General features: G+C 48.0%; 2 protein-coding genes across 3 annotated transcripts in view; both read left to right on the top strand.

Annotated features, from left to right (window-relative positions):
- Positions 1 to 4,043: 4,043 nt before the first annotated feature.
- Positions 4,044 to 9,250, top strand: BATF (basic leucine zipper ATF-like transcription factor). The gene is made up of 3 exons (XM_071559413.1): positions 4,044 to 4,329; positions 6,093 to 6,197; positions 8,650 to 9,250. The coding sequence occupies exons 1-3, from the start codon at positions 4,264 to 4,266 to the stop codon at positions 8,854 to 8,856; spliced, it is 378 nt and encodes a 125-aa protein (XP_071415514.1). The 5' UTR covers positions 4,044 to 4,263; the 3' UTR covers positions 8,857 to 9,250.
- A 9,972-nt stretch (positions 9,251 to 19,222) lies between these two features.
- Positions 19,223 to 23,833, top strand: part of FLVCR2 (FLVCR choline and putative heme transporter 2) — a 37,580-nt gene continuing 32,969 nt past the window's right edge. For both annotated transcript variants that reach the window (XM_071557807.1, XM_071557806.1), the window contains exon 1: positions 19,223 to 19,824. In XM_071557807.1, coding sequence (XP_071413908.1) covers positions 19,330 to 19,824 — 495 coding nt within the window. In that variant the 5' untranslated portion in view covers positions 19,223 to 19,329. The remainder of the gene's footprint in view (positions 19,825 to 23,833) is intronic.

Below are 23,833 nucleotides of genomic sequence, written 5' to 3'. Positions count from 1 at the left end.
CTGTTATAAGCCTGCAGCAGGTGAGAGGGCTCAAGCAGCAAGTTTATAAGGAAACTCCAGCAGCCACCTGTGCTGAGGAAGATAGTTGCACATGGTCTTTGGAGGCAAAGGTGCTGGCTGCAGTTAAGGCTGATAAATGCCCCATGTGTTCTCTGGGCTCCGAGGAGCCCATCTTTGCAGCTTTTTAAAAGAAATTTTTTATTTTATTTTTTCCTTATTTAAAACCTGGAAACATATAACATAATCCATTCTGGATTATGGAAACATCACTCATAACATAATCCATTCTACAGAGGTAGGATTCAACCTGGACCCTTTCCAGCAGAGGTTTGTTCCTAACCACCTCATATGGAGGGCTTGAATAACTTTCCCAAACTGCTCATCCCGAGGTCTTCCTAAGCTCATTTTGCTTCACGCCTCAGATCTGCACCTTTCCAGATGCAGTGGGCGCCTGTTGCTTCTTACCCAGCTCTGGCTGCACAGAAATCAATGGACCATCCTTTCCATTACAACATATGAAAGACTGCTCCTTCCTGCCCACCTGCTTCCCACCCCCAACACTTCTCTTTTCTAGGCTAAATGGACTAAACTTCTTCACTCCTTTCTCTTAGTACAATATTTCTGTGTGTTTATCCTTTATATTGTTTTTTTCTGGACTATTCCACTTCTGAACCTGGGCCTCTGAATGGGTCCTGAACCTACAGAGGCAGCACAGGGCAGTCACCTCTTCTGCCTTGCCTCAGCACCCCAGGCCAGCACCCGGCCCCTTTGTGACACCTCTGTGTTTGGCAAAGCTTCAGTCTTCAGTGCCCTGCAACCCCCGGATTTTTCCCTGTTTTTCTGTTGCCCTGCTTAGTTATTCCCCAGATCTATCTACATCTCGCTTTGCTTTACATTTGCATTTGTTCTTGCTGAACTGCATCTTGCTGCTTTCAAACCATTTCTCCAACAGTTGAGATCACATTAAGCCCAGCCTCCAGACTCAGTCCCTGCAACCGCTCTGTCCTAGGAGAACAGGGCTGGCTTCAGCCTGCTGTTCTTCAGAAGGGACAAATACAGAACTGGGTGGCCTCATCTCTCCTCTGAAACTCTCTGGAACTATTCCTTCTTCATCAAGCTGCTGGTACGGCAGTAACCTAGCAGTTGTGGGTTCATCCAGTGCCACTGACAGTGATTTCATACCTTCTGTGATGAAGATCAAGAAACCTACATGATCCTAGAGAAGTCAAGGGATGTTCACAGTATAAATTTAGTCTCCTATGTCAAGCACCATGATTAGGAGACTGGCTCCTGAGGCTCCCTCTGATAGCAGGGGAGAGCCTGGGGAGGGGCATCAGGAAAACAGCTCCCCATGTTATGCCTGCAGCAGATGCTCAGGACAGCTCCCACAGAGCTGTGAGCAGATGATGGTGGAGCCATACTGGTGGTTTCTGCTGCTCTGGGTTGGGGATTTGCACCTCTGACTAGAGGAATGGTGTGGGGCACTGCCTATGAGGAGACAACATGGGTCCTGCCTATCTCCCTTCCAGGAGACACTGTCTCACAGCATGCTTATTTTCTCATAAGTGACAGGAATTCATTAGTATCATAGCCAGCTTAAGGGCAAGGACTGTGTTTGGGCAAGACAGGAAAAGGGATGCTCTCTTAATCCCTCTCAGCAAGACCAAGTGTCCAAGCCCTCTCCTGTGCTGTTGCCCTCTCCGGCAATGATTCCATCAGCTGTTAATAAAAGCTCAGCTCTGGGCAAACCAAGGTGCAGCTCAAAACTTTTGTCCAGTGGATCAAAGAACAGCCTTTGCCACAGCCACATTCTGGACAGTTTTCCACTGCCTGTCCAGCTTCTGCCAGGACACCCAGCTTCCCTGCACCACCTCCTGCCAACAAACCCGCTGCCTTCCTGATTGCCTCTCTTCAGACACTGGCCTTCTAGATACAAAAGGAAGGAATTCAGTTTATTTGCCCAATAACAGAACAAGGATATTTTTCTCGAGGAAGGACCTCCCTCCATCTTGCCCTGAGCAACAGCAGCTCACAGAGTGGAATGGGCCAGGAAGTCCCTGCAACCCACACACCAGTAGAGGAGTGTGGTCTCCTCGGGAATCCAGCACTGTGCTTCCTGGAAAGGAAGTGCCCTACAGGGTTGTAGAGTTCAGGAAAAGTGTATGTATGGCCAAACTTCACAAACGCAGATTTGGGAAGGGCTCTCCCCATGTGGGTGTGCCCTTCCAACCTGCACAGTGGATTTTTTTAGGTGAGGCACAGCGTGCGCAGAACTGGCCCTAGGAAAAGCGTAGCAATGCAGTGAGTGGATCCTTCGATAGCTGTGCTGCTGTCTGGTGCCTTTGGAGGCCTGAACTCAACACCCCTCATCTTAATGATGCCTTCAGCTACTCCATTGCTGGAGCCAGCCACACCAGAGGAGCCCTGCCTGCTACAGGGGGGCTGCACTGCCAGGAGATGGGGTCCCTCAGGGTGGTTCATGCTGCTCAAGCCAACCCTTGCAGCCATGTCAGAAAGTGTGGTGGGTCCTAGCATTTCCCTGTAGCACACCAGGAGAAAAAATACAGTCAAGTTTGTGAAATATTCAGCTAGGGCCAAGGGTAGAGCATCAGTGACACTGGATGTTTCTAAAGAGGGAAATGGGCTGAAATGGAACAGTTTCACTACTGGACTTAAGCCAGGCATTTCCTCGAGTCTGCAACCAGCCCTACATAGTTCTTGCTTTTGGCCATGTTTGCCCATGTGCTGGCTCCATGAGTGGCAAGTATGGGAAGAAATGTCAGCTATGCCCAAGCAAGTCTGCACTGTGTTCCACACCCATGTGCTTTCTGTACTGCAATATGGTTGCAAACCCAAAGCTGCCAATACCCCTGCCCAAGTGATCACTGTATTTCAAGTGCCCTTGCTGATGCCCTGTTGCTGATACTTTCTAGCTGCTCCTGAGGCAGGAGAAAGTCAAACAAAGCACCAATATGCAACAAAAACCAGTAAGGAGTAACTGGGAATTGCTGCTTTCCCAGGAGGGGGTTACTGTGGATATGTTCATGCCTGTTTCTGTATCTGCTCCTTATGGCACATGCGGAAACTTAGTCACTCCAAAGGCTTCTGTCCCTTCTGCACTGTCACCTCCAGAGTCACTAGCATGGCCTACCCTGGGACACTGCTGAAACACTGCTGTCCCAGGGGCTGCTTGCTTGTCTTCAGTCTTCTGAGGTTCATACCAAGGGTGGAAGTAGTCCCACACAACACAGATCAGGGGACAAACAAGGGAATGCAAAGCAGCTTCTCCTTGCTGCTGTCTGCATGGGCTGATCCATAGATTGTTACATTTATAGCACTTTAATGTGTCTGCCAGGGTTGATATTCCCCTTACGGCCCAGTGGTGACATAATACTAATGAGTGTTCTAAAGTGTTAATAGCTCTGCTTTATAGAAAATATTAGTCTTCTTAGACTTCTTAGATGGAACTGGTGCTTCACCGTACGCATGTGAGTCATCTGCACAAACAACATTTGTGTGGCACCTGCTGAGGGTACCTATACCCTTCCTGGGACACACATCAATGCTGTCAAAGATGGCAGGTGGGGGGTGGGGTTGTGGGGAGTTGGGTGGCTGCCTGGGAATTTCCTCAGCTGGCTTGGGGTGACTGAAGCTGCCTGGATCTGGACTGACCCACTGCCTTCACAGGGCTGGCATGGCATACAGTGGCCCTGGAATTTCTGGGGCTCCTGCAGCACCTCCTCCGCACTGCCCTCCTTTGAGGGTCCAAGTTTCACAGCCTGAGCTGGGGCTTTTCTTCCTTTCCATCTCTGCTGTTTGCCTCAGAGAAAACCCATCTTGTTGTTTTTCAACTGCCTGAAGGTGTTTTTCGGGGGTTTTTCAGGCTATTTTGAAGTTCATTTTTCCCAGATGTGCTTTTTTTTTCTTCTTTTTTATTAATTTTTTTTTCTTCTGTAACTTTTCTTCTTTGCCTTAAAGTTTCCGGCCACGTGACTTTCAGCTTACATGCTCAAGGTTCTGAGAAACCACAGGAGGCTGAGACCTAAAGGGAAGGTGCAGAGGCTCTGAGAGGAGAGGCAGCGAAAGTGTCAGTGTTGGGCAGGAGGACAGTGTGCCTCTGGGACGAGTGAGAGCAGGAAAGCCAAGGGCCATCTCAGGGGTGACAGAGGAAGGCAGGGGAGAACCGGAGAAGCAGGACAGAAGGCAGGTGCACCAACAGCACGAAGGAAGCTGAAGAGACCCTGGGAGCCACAGACAGGAGCCATGCCCCACAGCTCCGACAGTAGTGATTCCAGCAGCTTCAGCCAGTCTCCCCCTCCCAGCAAGCAGGTAAAGCAGTGCCCCTTCCCCAGCTCTCCCCACCTGGAGAGTCCTTTGGGGTGGGCCATGGGTGGGTGGGGGGAGGTTGGATGGCACCCACCACTGATGTTTTCACAGCTCAATATGGCAGAGCTTTCTAAGAATGGCTGCAGGGAGAGTGATCCAGGGCTCAGCCAATGGCCCTGGCAGGAGCCCTGGCCACTAAGGTGGGTAGAAGAGAGAGAAGGCCTAGTTACCTGAGGCTATGGCAGGGGCAACAGTGGAACTGGGATCCCAGGCATGGTGGATCCTGCAACACATGCCAGGCAGGCAGGAAGCTTCGTTGTGAGAAGCCTGAGCAGGCACCTCCTGGCCATGGACTGGAGCAGCTCATGGGCAGCCTGCCTGTTTCCTGCTTCTGTGGACAGCACTTGTGACTCAGAAAAGCCCTTACACTTTGGCCCTGCTTTCTACTCTGTTCAGCGTCAGAGATTTTTCATCTCAGTAATGCTTGACAGAGAGACTTCATTTTGTTGCATGGCGTACTTTAATGGCAGATCTTTTTCTGTCAGATACTGACACACATCCAAGGTGTTCTCACTGCCTTTTCTGGCTAAGCTTTATTATATCTGTCACTGGCCATTTCTCTAAGGCTGGCAACAATGGCAAGTACTTGAAACTTTCCTCAGAAATTTTCGGGGTGATCAGGGCAGCTGATTTTTGGCTGGCAGCCAAGGATGGGGAAGCATTCTTGTTGAGAACGGGATAAAGCACAGAGTTTGCCAAAGGATAGGAACTGGACTTCATGCAGGACTTCAGAGCTGCCATGTGTGAGACATTTTCAAGGTATTGAAGGCAAGGAAAAAAACGGTTAAGTTCAAAGTAAAAAAAAATCTTGGGTGGGGGAGAAGGGGGAAGAGGATGTGGACAGATTGATGGGCTGGGAAGATAACTTTTGTGGCTGCGTTTTGTAGTCTTGTGGAGAAGTGGTGGTGTGAATGTTAAAGAGTCCACAAAAGGGGCAGTGCAGTATGAAAATAGAAGATGAAAGAGTCTGTTTGAAAGTTTCAACAGTCAGGAGGCAGCAGCAAGACCAGATCTCAGCGGAGAATGGCTGGTCCATGAAGCTCATGACCTGGAACCTGGAGACCTGCTCTCTGCTGCACAAGGGAGTATTGCAGTCAGCACTGCAGGCAGTGCTGCCAAGGGAGTCCAGAATAAAGATCAGGGAGCTGAAGCAAATGAGATTTGGATTAAAAACAAAAGCTCTGAGTTTTTATAGTTAAACAAAGCAAGGGCCAAGAATAAGCTTGAGGGAAAAGGGTGATGGAGAGGGGAGGAACCTACAGGGGTGAAAGGGGGAAAACATGGGCTGAATCTCTGGAAAAAATGGTTTGCCCAAGGATCTGAAATGTATGCAGTGCCATTACTCTGCAGAGAGGCCGGGAAGCGAAAGGTTTTCTGTACAAGAACACAAATTGTCTCTCTTCCATAAGGAAGTCCTTACTCTGGTCCATCAAACAATATCCCAGGCTTGTTTGTTGGTGAAGGGAGAGTGGTCATTTCCCAGCAGTTCTGGGATGCCCAAGGGTATCAGATAGGCCCCTCCTGGCAATAAAGGGCAAAAGCATCACACATCCTTGGGCTATGGCTTTATCCTGGTGTGGAGGGTGTGTATCCCATGTCCTGTGCTTCAATGATGTTATCTGCTATGTCCCCACCCTATTTACTGCTCTGCAGAAGAAGAGTGAGGGAGGGAATGTCCCAGTTATTTCTATGCCTTGTTTCCCTAGGACTCTTCTGATGACATGAGGAAAGTCCAAAGAAGGGAGAAGAATCGCATTGCTGCCCAGAAGAGCCGTCTGAGGCAGACCCAGAAAGCAGACACACTTCACTTGGTAAGCACTCCCACCCTTCTTCATCTCCAGTGCTGAGGGCTCACACAGGACACAACGTGCTTCTCCTTGGTATCTCAGAGCAGAGATGCCCAGTGGAGGCAGGACAGGAGAATTGAGGCCAGGGCAGGATGTAGGAATCAGCACTCACAGCAAGAACACACAGCCCAGGATGATTGCCATTGAAGCATTTAATTTTGCACCTAGTTTTGAATCCACCTTTATCTCTCAGTCTTTCATTACTGATTTCCTTTTCCAGCCTGTTCTGACTGAGCCACTCAGAAGCTCTTTGAAAGCACAGTCTCACCTGGGCTGGTTCTTCCTGCATTTGTGATTTATGCCATCATTTATGCAGAGGTGCAACAGCATACAAGGATGCTTTTCTGTGGCACTATGGGCACCCCTGCAGCTCTTCTTGGTGTGAAGAATTAGATGTCTGCTTTTCAGAAGGGTTGCCCACTTCTGGCTGTGTGGGTTTGGGCAGGCGTATGTGGTCAGTATCAGAACACAGGGGCTGCGATCCTTTGAATTTTGCACACTGGTAAGTGCAGTCCCATGTGTTTTGGACCACTGGTGGGCAGGGTGAAGAACATGCAGCCTGCAGTGGACAGAGACCATCTTTATCCCTGCACTGGGCTTGGTTGGTTTTGAAAAGCAGTAGTTCAGCTCATGCTCAGAAAAGCATCCTTTGACTTAGCAGGCTTCCTATTCCCCCACATCCCAGTTTTTGGGAATAATATTTGAGAATCCTGTCCTTCTTACATAGTGACCTCAGCACATGGTTGGAGCTGCGTTTGAGGCAGAGACTTCAGTCTTTTCTCAGCAGGTGATGATCCTTCTAGAGCTGACATGGCTCTAGGCTGATTGCACTACCTCTGTCAGCAGCAGTGGCTCTGGGCGACTGTGCCTGAGAGGGTTGAAGAAACACCCTTTTCGTGGGGTCAGTGCTCTTTCCAAGTTAATCCTAGACATAGATATGGGCTCTGATCCTCCCCCAGGAAAATGCTGCATAGCTGTGCACCAAGAATTGGACTGCTTTTCTTAGAGCAGATAACAAACCACTTGCATATGAGATTACTACTGCTCAGCTAGCATTGATAGCATATAGTTCTTGCCTTCCTATGGGGATGAGAGCAGGGAGGCTGGACCCTGACAGGCAGATGAAAATATGCAGGGAGGCAAATAGAGGATGGATGGTGAAATTCTGCTAGGTTTTTTCCAACTCCTGGTGAATAGTGAACCCCTGTTGATCCTGAGGTCATCCCCTGAGTGTTCTTTGCCTTTGGTCAATTCTGAATCAAGGACTTTGGCTCTTTGTTGTGGTTCTGCCCAGAAGAGCACGGCTCAGCTTTAGCTATGGTGGTATAAAAGGACCCAGGAGCTCCATCTGCCCCAGGGTTTTGTAGTTTGTGTTTTAAGGGTAATGAGTCATGGGGAGGCTGGGGATCCCGGCCCCACGGTGATTCCCATCAGTTCCTGAGTGTGACAACAGTCATGATTTCCAAAGCTTTTGTTCACATCTGAGAGATGCTATTTGCTGTGTGAGCTCCAGCAGTGACTGCACCTGTAACTGGTGGGTGTGTTTCAACCTGTGCACAGAGAACAGCTGCCATCAGAAGTCTGCATGGCAGCAAAGGGGGTAGCAGGGAGATGACAAGTTTGCTTTGGTGGTGGTGCAGCTTTCCAAGGCCTCAAATTGCTGAGCCGTGCTTTAGCTGTCTTGGCTGAGTTTGCAAAGTCTGGTGATGCATCCTCCCTCCCTCCTCTGATCCTGCCCAGGCTGGGCACAGGCAGTTGGTGCCTGCAATGCTTCAGCCTGGAGCTGGCTACACTTCAGAAGAAGCAGAGGTAGCAAAGGCTTCAAATGCTCTCAGTATCGTTGAGACAAGGCTGAGCATCATTATTAACCTATTTGTTGTTATTCTCATTAATAACAGTATTAATTCAGTTCTTCTGAGGCCTCAGTTTCTCTTTTCTTCTGACTCAAGCGTCTCCCCCTCCTCCCCACAGTGCTGCTGCTTTCCCCGGCTGCTCGCAGGAAGCAGTGAGTCTCTTCTTTCCAGGGCAATGACAGGTTTCCTGTGACAGGTGGTTTTCTGGTTAAAGACGGCGGTTATTCAGCTTGCCCTTCCCCGGGGGCTGGGCTGCCCGGGAAGCACCCGGAGATGTGAGTGTGCATGAGAGGGAGCGAGAAAGCCTGGGCGGGAGCAGCTACAGTCACTTCTCGTAAGCCGGCCCCGGGGAGCGTGGCTGGGGCCGCCGGCATCGCACCCGCACCCGGCCTGGCCAGCTGGGGGAGGAGGGTTTGCCCAGGCGTGGCTCTGATGAATTTACCAGAAATATGTCATTCTGGAAATTCTGTGGGGCAGAGAGGTGCAGAACCGCAACCTTCAAGTCCCTAGCTCATCCCTGCAGCTCCCACACTGAGGAAGCCCCTGTGGTTTTGTCTCTTCAGGAGAGTGAAGACTTGGAGAGGCAGAATGCTGCCCTGCGCCGGGAGATCAAGCAGCTGACAGAGGAGATGAAGCACTTCACCTCAATGCTGAGCTCCCATGAACCGCTCTGCTCCATCCTGACATCCCCTCCACCACCTCCAGAAGTGCTTTACGCCACACACTCTTTTCACCAGCCCCACATTAGCTCCCCACGCTTCCAGCACTGAGCCAGCCAGTATGACAGCAGCCTGCCAGCTCCACTGATAGCAAGAAGTTACTTAGTGGGGCTTGCTTTTCCATCCGAGGGAAGGAATTGGACAGGCGGACATTTCCTCTTAAAGTGTGTGCTCTGAGTGACTTGCCTAAGACTTGGTCCCTGTGCAGAAATGGAAGAGCCACCACAAAGCATCTTTGGACAGTTTCCAGCTTGGATCCTGGGAAAAGGAGGCATTCACAAAATGGCACTAAGCCCCTTCTCTGGTGCTTGTTTGGGCACACTCACAGGAGTGTACAGCACCAATATCCTTCGTAAGAGTGGCTGGATGTTACACACAACAGCTGGAGCTCCAGGAAGAGGAATGGGAGCAGGGCCTGGAAGGGAAGGTTGAAGACCACAGAGTATCAGGGCAAAACTAGTTTATTTTTGTAAAATAAAGATTGAAAATTCTTAACTCTCTGTTTCCAAAATAGGATCTGAGTCAATCCTGGCATGATACAGTGAAGACACAGGCAGCAGGAGGGGAGAGCTCGGAGTCCAAGAGAGTCATGCAGTCCTGCACACGCAGGGGTCTAATCCAGAGACAGCAACTGTAGCCCCACATTCAGAAGGGGGGCCCGTGTGCGCAGGATGGGCAAGCTGAGGAGCAATAGTTTTGGGGTGATGAGGGCCCTGGGGAGGATGGATCTCTCCCTGCTTAAGGGCTGGACCTGGTTAATGAGTCTAATGTGCCACAGATCAGATGTAGCATCATAGGTCTCTTCCCTGCTGACCCTCTTGGCTTCCTGCTGCTGATGGCTATGCCTCCACATGCTCCCCTTGCATGTGTGGAGGTGCACTGCCATATCATGTCAGCTCACATGCAGGTCTTGGTGAGCTGATAGACCTTCAGCTTGGCCAGCAGCACACCTGGGAAGGAGCATCATGGCATGGAGGGAGGTGGTGATGCTATGCCGGAGTTCACGGGAGAAGAGAAGCAAGACCTAGCAGGACTCTTGCTCCAAAGCACCCTGCTAAGGCATGTAGCTGTAGCCAATGCTGTTTCCATTTGTCCACCAGTCACAGCTCCACAAAAAGCTACTACGCTACCTCGTTCATTGAAACAGATGAAACCTGAAAGGTCAGAGAGGGGTAGTTTGGTACTGCTGCGTCTGACCTCTGGCAACACAAGCTGGTCCATACAGATGGTCTCTGTATCTTACACCCCACCAAACAGCAGTCACCTACTGGCCCCGCTCTATATACGGGCTGAAGCCCACCTGTCAGAGCAGGTCCTATTTCTAATGGTGGCTCAGGACTGCTGCCATCTTCTAGGAGACTCAGCTGCAATTTTTTCAGCATAGAGTGCTACAAGCAGTCCTACTGATATGAGCTTTTAAATGAGATAAATAGACCCAATTTGTAGATCTCCTTCTTTCAGGCACTGAGAAGCAGCATATTAGCACGGGGTTTGACCCATCATTATAGTCCACAAGAGTGGTTGGATAAAGTCTGTAGTGCGTACCCATTTTCTCTCTCTGGTTTGCACTAGTGAGAGGATAACAAAATACTGCCATGTCTCAGCAAGCTGTCCTCAGAAGAGACATAGATAGCACTGCAATTTCTCCTGCCATGGTCTGTTCAGGGGCTCCTCCTGCCTCCAGTTCCTGTGCCAGCATGGGAAGCACTGTGGTCAGACACCTAGTGTCAGCACGTTGGCCTGGATGCCGCCACTCTGCATGGCACTGGCCCTCCCTGTCCGTGCGACTCTGTCCCCTGCTCCAAGGGAGATACGCACACATAGAAAAGGATGGTGGTTATTCCAGCCAGGCAGATGGGTTTCTGCATACAGAACATGTAGACTACATGGACAGGAACAATTTCAGTGTGTCTTACATCACTCCTCTCTGCTAGATTTCATACCAATAGGCTTCACTCCATCCATTGGTTCCACAAAGAGAGCTGCTGATTCCTCGCACAGGCCACACAGGCTACACAGACCTTTCCCAAAGAGCTTTTCTCTGGGATTTGTCCCTTTAAGCCTGAGAGTGATGACTGACTCCAGCTCTAGAGGACTTTCTCTTTACAGATTCTGCTTCTGCTCCTTCAGCTTCTGGTGGATTTTCTCCCATATTTTTCTCTTGCTGTTCCTTAGGGCTCTGATGCTTCCATGCTTCCTGGGTCACAGTCAGAGGAAAAAGCTACTGCTACCTTGTTTGGGGTTTGCTGTGGAGGGAACTGCAAGCTCATGCCTCACTGGAGGCTGAAAGAGCCCCAGCAAAGCTTGCACTGACAACACAGTGTCGTCTACAATGAGAGATCTCCATCCTTGCTGCTACCTTTTTGTTTTCTCATGTCTATAAAATGCTAAGCTTGGTTTTAGCTGCAGCTAGAGAAGGCCCTACCCTAATGTAAGTGTCACCCATGCCCACACAGGCATGTAGCCAGTATTTTTGCTGCAGAAATGTCGAAATCTGAGATTCTTCAGGATGGGTGGGGTTCTGCATAATGCCCACAGAATTGCTGGACTACTCACTGGTAACGTCTCAGACTTACTGCTGCGACTCAGAATGAAAATAAGGGGTAAGTGGTGAGACTGGGAGACAGGTTTGCAACAACATCCTCTTCAAAACCTAAACAATATTCTTGGCATCATCAGTTAAGCTGTCCCTCCTCTTCATGGCTGGCTGTGAGCTGGAAGGCCTCATAGCAGCGCTATGCTCAGCGGTTTTGGCCACACACTAGGTGTTCGCTAGTGCTATGAGACACATCTTCCAATCTGACTTGTCTTTGCCCTGGTCTTGCCCTCAAAAACCTGATCACAGAAGATGATCTGCATGGTTCAAGCCTATTTTAACCTCTGTTTACTTATGGTGATTGTGAGGTGTCTCGGAGAGAGTCTCTTTTTGTTACGAAGAATGGTTCTCCTGCTGCTTATCACCCATGCCACAAAGGACAACATATCCTTTCAGGGCCATTAGCCCTTTGAAACCGTGAAACAGCAGGATATCAGCGCCTTTCTGTTTCGCTACATAGTCCCTCACTGAAAACTTCTCTCAAAGCAGTTTACATAGATGAGGGCTCATAGGAGATTGGGAGACTCTTCCAGCCAAGGAAGGCCAGGCAGGGAGGGGAACACCTCTTTGCGAGCACAGGCTGCCGAAACTGCGTGTGTGCTGGCCTCTGCTGGGCGAAGGCTGAGCGCTCCCAGCTCGCACCCGCCCTCAGGAGAGCCGGCTTGAAGGTTGTTAGCCTGGCAATTGCCAGCTAGGGAGAGGGAACCGAGCGGCTCAAGGTAACGCATGTGACGCCAAGGGTTAGGTAGGGCTGCCTGAAGGGGATGTGCATGTGGAAACACAAATCTGTGGTCTTCCTTAGCCAAGGATCTTGTGTTCCAGGGACCTGTTCTGCTTTGTGGTCCCAGCATGTTCCCTTTGATGCGTGGGGGTGTGGAGAGCTTGGCTTCGTGTCCTCCACCTTCCCCAGCTCCGGAGAGGCTTGCAGAACTGTGTGCAGGAAGTGCTGGGCTGGATGTGGGGGCTGAGCCTGAGAAACATCACAGGTGGAGGTGTAAGAGCTACTTGCTCAAATAAACAGATCTGATTGCAGCCCTTACGAACTATAATCACCTTCACCAAGACTTGAGATAAGAATGGTGGATTTCAGTGCTTTAATACCCAGAAAAGCTTTTGTAGAAGCACTTGGCCTGTAAATGTGCCCAGCAGCCATGTCCCTGAGGCTCTACTACAGATGTGTACTGGGCAAAGCCAGCCGAAAGCAAGGGCAGGTGGAGGCAGCTGCCACCGGTGCTTTTCAAGCCTTAATGACCACAGCCTCCACATTCACTTGCTGACTGGTGTTTTCTCTGCAGAGAAAACAGAGATATGTGGCAAACATCTGTTCATACAATCAGAGTGTGGAGAAGGCAACCGGGGCTTTACTGAATCTCAGTACCTCCTATGGATCAAGGCATCCTGGCATATCTGTGCAGAAGGACAGCAAGTCACAAAGCACAGAGGGTACTGTACCTTTCTCCCTTTCCATCTCCCTAAACACACAGGCTCAGCACTTTGCAGGCCCTCCACATCGGCATTCCAGGCATGGTTCCATGGTATGATAAATAAAGACGGGATGTTCACTGCTGATGTAATCTTAACATATCTCCCCAAATGGGAAGTCCAGGGCAATCTTTTATGCCTGGTGGTCCCTTTCTGCTTCATCCTCCTCAGCTCAGCTTCAGGGTCCCAATGTGGCAGGTGCCAAGGTGGGGAGATAGAGCCAGCCAGTCCAGGGGAAAGTGCATTTATCCTACTGTATGGGGCGGTTATGATCCCAGCTGTCATTACTATGATGCTCTTCCTCTAAATTGATTCACATATGAATATTCCCTTTTGAGTGGCAGAAGAAAGGTAATACCCAAGCACAGTTTGCATGGAGTCAGAAGAGAAGCTGTGGCACATCTTCAGTTTGGCAAAGGAAAGATTAAGTATCTCTGTTGCCCGTTTTGCTGTAGTATTTATGCACTTGTTTTACAAAGATCATCTCAAAATTCACTTCTGTTAGAGCTGCCACCCTACATCAGCAAGTGGATAATCTCCTGCATGCTGAACCAAAGCAGTAGCCCCCAAGAGACCATCTCCCTGCTTCTTACAATGATCACAGTGTCCAAAGCAGCACTTGTCATACAAGAATTGCTCCCTGGATGCTAATATTTCAGCATACACAGATCAAAGAATATCAGGAATCGCTGTTAAGAGACAAAGCATTTCTATAAATTACAAGAAGAGAAAAAACAAAACATGGCATAAAATAGTGAGACTTTCTCCTAGCAAACAGCAATGTGCTCACTTTTTGTTACACTGTGTTTTTGCCACTTGATTGATTAGTGATCTGGAGGGGATTTGGGCAACATATGGATACATAAAGTCTTTTTAGGTTAATCAAAAAATCTACCCAACTAAACTGTGGGGAATGCATATTCATCACTTGCCAGGGCAGGGTTACAACCAGTATGCTCTTTCCTAAGATGCAATCAATTTTTCTCCCCTCACAAAAATGATGGTTTGGTGCCGTGATCATCCAGACTTTTCACGGGTTTGTCTTTTTTGCTGCAGTGTGGGTGGGAGAAAGAAGAGGAACATGTTTGAGTTCAGCAGTGGGGCCATGCACATTTACAGCATTCTTTTATTATTAATTGTCAGCTGCAAGAAATAGAAGATGAAAACCTTTTTTTGTGTCATTGGCATGAACTGATATGACTCACTGAGATGGAGTCTGGAGGATGTTGAGTAAGAAGGGCTTGTATACTTTGGGCTTTGGTATTTGGGGTTAATCTGTGACCCTAATCTGGACTAGGGATGTAAATCTAGACTGTGGCTGAGTTTTGAGTCTAACTGGATCTTTTCCACATCTTTTATTCAAAGAGATCTTCATGTTTCATGTGCGTGCCTGGTGAAGGCAGAGGAGTGAGGTGGGTTTGCTCCACTGACAGAGTTTATGTACAGCTTTCCACACAGCTGTCTATATCTCCACAGCTTTTCAAAAGTAAGTGTTGAGAGCTGGGCTTAGATGCTCAAACAGCACAGCAGGCTAACCACAGTTACACAGTTTTTGGATTAGAGCCGGTTCTCATCCGGCCAGATCAGAGAATGGGGCAGAGCAAGCTGATATCTGTTTGCAGAAAGCCATGTAGAGGCAACATAACCACCCCGTGTCTGGAGGGGTGTGCACCAACCAAAAACTGGCACTTCTGAGGTACGCAGCACTCTTCCATGCTGCACGCTCCTTTTAACACATTTTTCTTGCTGCAAGAACTCTCTGCAGTTCAGGCCTATATGATTTATCCACATAAACCACATCTGAACTAGACAGGGTTAAATTACAGGCACTGCTGTGTTGAAACCAGGCTTTGAACAGGGAGATTGGATCTGCACAGAGGTGGAAGTGTAAGCTGCTCTTGGGCAAGCCCTTGCAGCCCAGGCTGGAAGGTGTCAGACTGGAAAAACGGTCACAACTTTGGCAGGACCCAAGGTAAGCCACGGTAACAATTTGTGCCCCTGTAAAATAGACATAGGTGATGCATCAACAGTGAAGCCCTCAGGGAGCAAGAGATACACATGAAATATGCTGAAGGGGAGCAAAACATTCTTTCCCTTCCTTGAGTTAGACTTTTGAAAGGCCTTAAACTTTGAACAGGATAGGTTTGGTGCTCAAAGTTAGCCTCTGCACAGCTTTGGTGGTTCTGAGTTCTGCAGTTTTCCCTAGATGGGATTTTAGACTGTGGAACTAAGCCATTGTGTTTTGTGTTGAGGAAGGCAATTTTTACAAAATTTTGAGTGCTGCAGAGATTGCATGCTGTGCTGTACTGAATGGAGTTCTTCGTCACTGTTCATATACCCAGATCTTCACACTGGAAATGTGACAGGAAAGATTCTTAAGGGTTTAGGGTATCGAAATAATTGTGTATCTAATCTACAGTAATTAACCCACTGCATTCAGATGCTCTATACTGAGTCCTGCTTACTGGTGCTTCTTGGGATGCAGAAAGCTCTAAGTGCCAGCAGAGGGCTCCCAGCCTTCCCTGCTCCACAGGGGAAGACCTCTGGCTTTGTCCAGTGTGACAGTTCTGCCAGCCCGCTCCAGCTGAGCACGGCATCCAGGTGTGACCCAGAAGGAAGTGGCTCTGCCAGCTATTCAAGTCTTGCCATTTGGTCTTATGATAGAACTACCTGACATCTGAAGACCTCTGCTAAAGCAATTTGGGTGTTGAACCCAACATAAAAACCTTCTCCCTCCACTAAAAAAGATTGTGTAATCTTCTCTACTATTTCTGTTGTGAACAGTTGTATGGGATATCTGCTCACAGCTCCTCTAGACCTGAACACTATCAGTCAAAATGTGATAGAGCTGCCCAAGAGCTGCACTAGTTAAGCTTTGCAAGTGCAATGGTGAAATTTAGAGACATAAATCACAAGGCTGTGAGTTTGAAAACAAGGGACATTCTGTGATCTTTTGAGCTTAGATACTTCCCATTTAAATTGAACTTAAAGAACTGCATGGATGGGAGCTTCAGTAGATCCTCAACTACCTGCTTTTTCCTAACAACTTTCACTTTTTGTCCACCTACTCCTTGGAGCTCTGATCCAGTATGGGAGAGAAAAGAGATCAAGGAATTATTCTTTTCACAATAATTTTCTACTGTGGCTTCTGCACCTCTTACAAGCCAATTTCCACCATCCACACCTATCGTCTTGCTTGTCATTGAGCCCTGTTTCCATCCACTAGAAATCAGGAAGCTGGATTAGCATTGCTGCTCTCATCCCTGACATTTATACTTATTGTGTGGGCTTTGAGAATAGCAAGCTTCTTGCAAGGCAAGTTCTTCAATCCTTACACAACATAAAAGAATTGCATGTACTTACTGGTCATAAGGGTACCATAAATTCCAAGAGTGTCAGATGTTGGATTTCTGGATATCAGTAGGGAAGAAGATTACAGAGAGGTTAGGCTCTATCTGATGGCCTGTACATTACACTTAATTTGGGTCCTGCTTCTGCCTCTGGTTTGGTGTCTTCCAACCTTCATAGATACTTCTGGCTACAGGGTTGTATAAGCTTTTTAGCACTTATGCTAATCTTCACGTAAAGGAGATTTCCCTCTAGCATTAAAATCCACTTCAAGGGGTTGTCCTGAAGTATAAATAATTTTTGATGGCTAAGAAATTTTTATATAAAGATGCTCTGATGAGGGAAATCCAAAAGCAGCTGTTCTGTTGCTTCAAAAAGGAAAAGAGGCTCATGTGAGTAGAAACAGATGCGGCAATGGAGAGAGGAAGAAATGCAAAGCACAGGGGTTTTATTTTAGTCCAGAAACTGGCAAATTATGTAAAGGGGTGATTGAACAGTTCACAGAACCAGAAACAAAAGAAAACAGCCTTGAAAACAGAGGACAGGAGTTCTGGGAAGTGTAGGCCTATAGGTATGAAAAATACTTGTCTGAATAGGCTCAGATTCAATTAACAGGCTGGGCACTGCTTTCATGCACCTGATGTCAAGTGTTATTTTCAGCAGAGTCTGTGTTTCAGTCATTCTTGATTTACTATTTTACTTTTCTGATAGGACTAAAACATTGGAGCAAATGACTCCTTGCTTGCAGGCTTTGACTTGCTACAGAGTTCGTGTTGGTGATGAGTAAAACTGAGGATTTTTGAGAGAAATTTAGAAGCTGAAGGTGGGACTAACATGAAACATAAGATGACAGACTGTTTCTGAGCCCAGCCTGGAGCAGAGCTGATGGAAGGCAAAGGATTTAATGTGTGTTCCTTAATTCTCTTCCATATATCTAAAGATTTGTCTGTGTGGTGCCGTTTCTTTAGTCATGTGTAAAGAAATTTAACTGTTGGTGTTTTCCTGATGTGTGTCCTCAACTCCTTACATTTTTTCTTTATACTCTTTCCACTTGTTCTTTTTCTGTTATTTAAGTCTGAAAACCACATTCAGTCACGGATGTCTTCCTCTTTGCTGCACAGAGACCTTTGACTGGAGCAGATGCCATACAGTACCTAACTCCATTATCCTGTGTTTATCTGAGCTTACAAATTAAAGATGCCATGAACTGTGATAACACAGTTACAGATAGCTAAAGCTACAGTCCTAAAGTCACATGAACCTAAATACAACATGTAAGTGACATATTTAAGGTAGGCTTTAGTAACACAATAATGTGTTAACCATCTGCAAATCTTGTCCCTTCTCTTCTTAAGGGATTATTAATAAATGATGGACCTCTGAGCAAAGCCAGTTGCCATCCTAAGAATTGCCTGTGTGTTTCTTTTCTTGATCTTTGTTTTTTGAAAGCTTTTTAATTAATGATACTGATTGCCTCTGTGAACTTTGATTGCTGTATAATAGAGAAGAATTTTGTAAAGGCCTTTTCAAATCTGATGAACCTAAAAGTTACTTTTCTGTACTATATTATATCCTCAGAGTTCTCAGACTAAGCAGCTGTTGGACCATGATAGTCTTTTTGCAGCTCTCTTTTTCCACCTCTCTCCTCTGCACCACTATCACTTATTGCATTTCTGATAACATTAAAATTACAAATTTATTAGAACAAATTCTCTGTTCTTTCTGTTGTCTCTGTGCAGACCTTGGAGTAATTTTGGTTGCCTAACAATTATAAATGGGACTGAAAACCTCTTTTTTTAATTTTGCTTCTGAATTTGACATTCTTATTTAAAAGGCTACATTATGACTATGTTGTACCACTGTGAGAAGCATCCCACATGTTGCACCTTTAAGAGGGCTACATTGTAATGTAGCTACCAAGTATATAAAGCCAGAGAAACTTCACTATTTCATTCTCTGACCCAAGCCTTTGTTTCAGGAATACGTCATCCTACTGACACTGCTCCCATTTTTCCAAATGAATTTTGAGCTCTGTGTTAAATCCTGGAAGAGACCTGCACAGCAGGAGTAACCTTGTGTCCTTGCACAGAGGAACATTTGTGCAATTCAGGTAACATGATGTTAATTAAATGAACTATAGATCCTAAGTGATTCCAGGCAGGCATCTGCCAGTGGTGTGTTGCTAAAGTAATGGGAAAACAAGGGTTGACTTGTTAACTGCGAGTTCCCTGTGAGGATGCAAACAAACACCACTTTTGGCTCTTCTGCTTTAGTCAGCGTTCAGATCTTTTAATTTCGAGGTCACTGGATGCTTTCACTCTCTAGTGTGCCATGGCACAAAAGAAACAATCCGAAGCCAACCCAAAACAAACCCAAACTGTTTCCTCCCCCAGGACTGAGGGAGCTGGGGTTGTTTAGCCTGGAGAAGAGGAGGCTCAGAGGTGACCTCATCACTGCCTATAACTACCTGAAGGGAAGTTATAGCCAGGTGGGGGTTGGTCTCTTCTCCCAGGCAGTCAGCAGTAGGACAAGAGGGCATGGGCTTAAGCTCTGCCAGGGGAAATTTAAGTTGGATATCAGAAAAAAATTCTTTCCAGAGAGAGTAATCAGGCATTGGAATGGGCTGCCCAAAGAGGTGGTGGATTCCCCATCCCTGGAGGTTTTTAAACTCAGATTGATGTGGCACTGAGTGCCATGATCTGGTAAATGGACTGGATTTGGACCAAGGGTTGGACTTGATGATCTCAGAGGTCTTTTCCAACCCAATCGATTCTGTGATTCTATGATTCTATGACTCCACTCTGGCATCTCTGTCGGGGTCGGACCCTGCCCAGTCGTCCACAGACTCCCCTAGGACACGATTCCGAAGTCAGCCCGTTCATCACGGCCAGCTGGAGGCTGGGCGGTGGCTGCGGGATCTGGCTGCGCTCTGCCGGGCGGTCCCAGCCCTCGGCGGGCGGGGCCGCCGAGGGCCGGGCCGGGTCTCCGCCCGGCCCGGCCCTCCCCGCCCGCCGAGGGGCCGCCGAGGGCCGGGGCCGCCTGACCCAGACAGGTGGTGCCGTCGGGGAGCCGAGCCGAGGGTGGGTTGCGGTGCCGGCATGGTGCTGCAGGAGCCCGGCGGGGCGGCAGGAGGGGCGGCTGCTGCCCTCCCCGAGGTACAGCTGTCTCGGCGTCGCTGGGCCGTGCTGCTGCTCTTCAGCAGCTACTCGCTGTGCAACGCCTTCCAGTGGATCCAGTACGGCATCATCAACAACGTCTTCATGCGCTTCTACGACGTGAGCGCCTTCGCCATCGACTGGTTGTCTATGAGCTACATGCTCGCCTACATCCCCCTACTCTTCCCGGTCGCCTGGCTGCTGGACAAGAGGGGGCTGCGCCTCATCGCTGTGGCCGGCTCAGCCCTCAATGCTGTGGGCGCCTTGGTGAAGCTGGGCAGCATGAAGCCGCACCTCTTCCCCGTCACCGTCCTGGGGCAGGTCATCTGTGCCGTGGCCCAGGTCTTCATCCTGGGCATGCCGTCGCGCATCGCCTCGGTGTGGTTTGGCTCTCACGAGGTCTCCACCGCCTGCTCTGTCGCAGTCTTCGGGAACCAGGTAATGGGCAGCTGCTCCCCGGCTTGGCCAGGCGTGGGGGGCCGGCTGTCACCTACCTGGCCGGAGACTGGGAGTGCTAAGGGGGAAAACCAGGGAGGGGGAAGAGGTGCACAGAGTCGGGAGAGCAGCAGCTCGGATAAAAAGCACTTGCAGGAAATTCCTGCTGGGAAATGCAGCTGGTACCTGGAAGGACTCTGCTGGCGTTAAGCTGTGGGACTGATGGTGACATGGTGATGGCACAGACAAGTGGGACCTAAATCTACAAAGTTTGGGGCAGCATGGGGGTTGAGTATGATTCTGGCTTTGAGAGGTGTTGGACTCAGAGTCTTCTCCAGTGCCTTCCTCTTCCTGTGTGAATCTTCAGGGCTGTGATTCAGTGAAACCACAGATAGGCTGGAGGCAAACGCACAGTGCTGAGAAGCGTGCTTTAGGCAGTGTCCTTCAAATCTCTTACCTGCAGTTGCCTCTGGACTTGACACTGCCATACCCTCTTCCTGCTGACAGCTAGCTGGGACAAAGATTAGCTGTCTGCTGAAAACAGTACTTGTCACTGAGCCCTGAAGGGAAAGGACTTTAGCACTTTCATACCTCTTAAAAGTCGCTACAGAGTTGCCACAAGCAGTTGGCTTTGAAACAAGTTCCATTAGGAGAGTGTGAATTCAGCTTCCCGAGCACTCTTTTATCAGTGGGGGTCAACGACCCGCACTTGCTCAAGCCATAACTGTCCTTTCTTGTAGTCAGATAGTAGCCAGATAAAACTCAGAGGAGATAGATTTTTACACAGCTTTGAAAGGATCAGTGAAATAGCTTCTCGACCCTTGCACTGGAACACCCACTCGTGCTAGTTGAATGAAGCGGATAGGCCAACACTGATGTAATGGGGCATAAGAGGAGTGAATGTGGTTCTGCAGCCCTGACAGGAAGAAGAGGGAAGAGGAACCTGGCATTAGCTGATAGGCTGGACCTGTTCCCCTTGCTTTGACCCCCAGTGTACTCCCCTGCACCTGACTGCGCACCACCCTGGACCATTCAGCCAGTGGCTGCCATTCAGAGTTGAGGGGTTCGCAATTCGGGTAGTTGCTATTCCAGGCTGCTTCCTCCTGTGTTTCTGTATTTATTTAGATACTGCTGAGGCAAAAAGAGATGGGCATCTAAGCTTTCCTCTTTGCCCTTGTCACCCATTCTAGTGGTCTGGTTTTTATGTGTTTTAAAATAAATCTTAAGAGTGAAGGCTCTAACTTGGCATTAGCAAATAAGTAACTCAGAGTTTTGCTGTCAGACTTTTAAAAAATTATTCAGGTGAAGCTATCAACAGCGTGCATAAGAAATACAAGCAATGAGGCTGTCAGCCTGTGCTATATGCCCGTGTGGAATCCTCATAATTCTAAAAGGAATGGCTTAGTATAGCAGTTGTGAAAAGCAAACTTTGGCTACACACTGCTCCGGCAGTTGAACTGACATGACATTGAGAGCTCAGTTCAGTACATAGTCTTTTCTTTGTAAGCTCAGACTTGCGTCTTAGAAAATCGAAGAAGTCAGAAATGGCAGTGACTAAAGGCAGAGCATACTGCACAGGAAAGACCTATTAATTCCCATAGTCTAGAGTCCTGAGGTCCATAATCACAGTGAATGAAAAGTAGCTATTTTCTTTACTGGTGATGTTGGGCAGGGAGAAGAAACAGAGGCATCCATTTTTCCTGACTGCTGTTAAAAGCTGTGTGTTAGGGAATGTTGGCAAAGGATATAAGAGAGTGGTTTTGTAATTGCAGTATGTTAGTATGGCAAATTATTCTCTATGCTCATTCCTCTACAATTACATGGTTTTACTTTCCTTGCCACGTCACTTAGTTTAATTATTATTATTGAGTACCAACCAGTGTTGTCGCTCTCCATCAAGAATTGCAAGTGTCTGCATGAAGAAGTGGGGCGGTGTCACTGCTTCTTATTTGTTATGTGTGCCCTCTTTCTGCACCTGTCCTCTTGGCCTTAGGCTGCACTTCACCAGCTCTGTCCTTGTGCTGAGGAGAGCCCTGCCTGCTGGCTCATCTGGATCTGCCAGGGCCAGTCTCCTCAGGACACGGCTGCTGCTTGCTAGGTGATGGTAACTCAGGTTCAAAGTTAACCCTGAACAGTAAATCATTGAATCCATCAGACCAGGTGTTAAATATCTTCTAAAAAACCAAACAATCCCTAGTAGAGTATTAGAATCACCTCACTTGTTTCTGGCCCTGTGTTGGCTGTGGTATCTGAAGTGCAAAGAAAGGTTAGATAAAGCATGCTGGAATAAATGCTGGAGAGCTTCTAGAAAGGTGTGAACACCTGTGGAGGAGGTGATCACATTCACTTGTTTACCCACTGCTGGTTTTCATGACATTTTGCTTTTCCACATTTTAATAGTAAGATATGTAGGTATTTTTGTATTCTTTTTCCTTGTTCCTGCAAGTTCATGTAAGGAGAAGTATAGAATGAAATTTGCATGTCGGATGATTTAGCATTAATATACCAGTGTTATTAAAATGTTACTGGCTTCTCATTGCTTGAAAGACTAGGAAAAATCCATGTGGGGACTCTTCCTCAGGCTAAAGTTCTGGGGTAAATAAGCAGAAGTGTTATGGAGAGTTCACTGATGTCCTTCACACTTGTTTTACTATTGGGAGGAATTTGACATGCTTCTGAAATACAGCCATCAGTAGTCCTGTGCCTGCCATGTCAGCAGTGCAGTGTTACTTGTGGAGGAGCTTCGTGCTGAGTGTCTACCAGAAGTCCCACACACAAGCGGTGAATAGGAGGGAGCAGTTTGTGGAAGGCCATGCTGCTTCCATTTGGGGGTATTGATTCATCAGCTGGTTCCAGTTCCTGGTTCAGATCAGTCTGAAGTCTTAACAGGCTGCTGACTTCTGCACTGGAGGGAGACTGTCCCCTCATTCTGTCTGGTGACAGCACCACAGCGGGAAGGAACGCTCTCCCAAGATAATAACATTTGCTTGTGTGTTCTTGTTGGAGAAGCAGGTCTTGCTCCTTCATTTAGTACAGTTCCTCTTCTGCTCTTGGTGATGAGGAAGCACATGGTGCTGTGGCATGACAGAACTAAGAAGGTGGTGGGGATGTTTAGATAATGTGTTAAATTCTCATGGCTTTTTGAAATTTATAAGCTGGAGTCTGGTGGCCAGGTACCAGCTCTGTTCTTCAGCTGCCATAGTGTGTGCTGTACTGCAGTGCCTGGGTTTTAGCCATATCTCGCTCACACTAGTTTATCTTCCTGTTGTCACTTGATGGGCAAGAGACATGGGCAGTATGCAGAGAAGTGTATAACTGTGTTGCACATGGACAAAGAAAGAACATTTGTAGTTTTAACTTTGTAATGCTTTGCCACCGGTGTTGTATTTGAGGGAAAGAATCTGCCTGAGTTAATGGGTGGGGTGGGTTTTCCTATATAATTGGGTCTGCAACATATGAATGAATGATTATTGTTTTTGTGCTGGTGAGCCTGCACTGCTGTTTGTGCTGAGCATGTGCTTGTTTGACGCCTCAGTGATAACTCTGTTCTGTACATTTGTTCTTCAGGGAAGGCAGCATCTGAAAGTCTAAGAAGCATTGTGGAAATAGAGCATGCCTTATGGAATTTCTGTCTTTCAGTCTTGAGTGGACTTTTAGATCTCTGGCTGTTCTGTATCTGCTGAAGGCTCCTGGTCCCTTCAGATGACTTGTGATCCTTGTTAGAAATACGGGCAGGTGGTGATCTACCTCACAGCCCTCTGTAGCTTGGCTCTGTACCTCCCAGAGTTATAGCTATTAGAATAGAGAAGACTTTAGCAAGGAACAGAGAAGAGCTTGTAGTGCCAGTAGTTACTGGCTGACATTCTCCAGCCCTGTCTCCTTTCTCCCCCTGTAAGGAAGGGCAGGGTGAATCAGAGCACTTGAATCACAAGGAATGCTATGTGGCCAACTCTTCAAGATTCTGGACGTGGCTCATTGTGGGAGGGTGTGCTGACCAAATAGCAACGCGGCT

The sequence above is a fragment of the Pithys albifrons genome, chromosome 6, assembly GCF_047495875.1.
Source record: "Pithys albifrons albifrons isolate INPA30051 chromosome 6, PitAlb_v1, whole genome shotgun sequence".
NCBI classification, from domain to species: Eukaryota; Metazoa; Chordata; class Aves; order Passeriformes; family Thamnophilidae; genus Pithys; species Pithys albifrons.
This window is presented reverse-complemented; position numbering and strand designations above follow the sequence as displayed.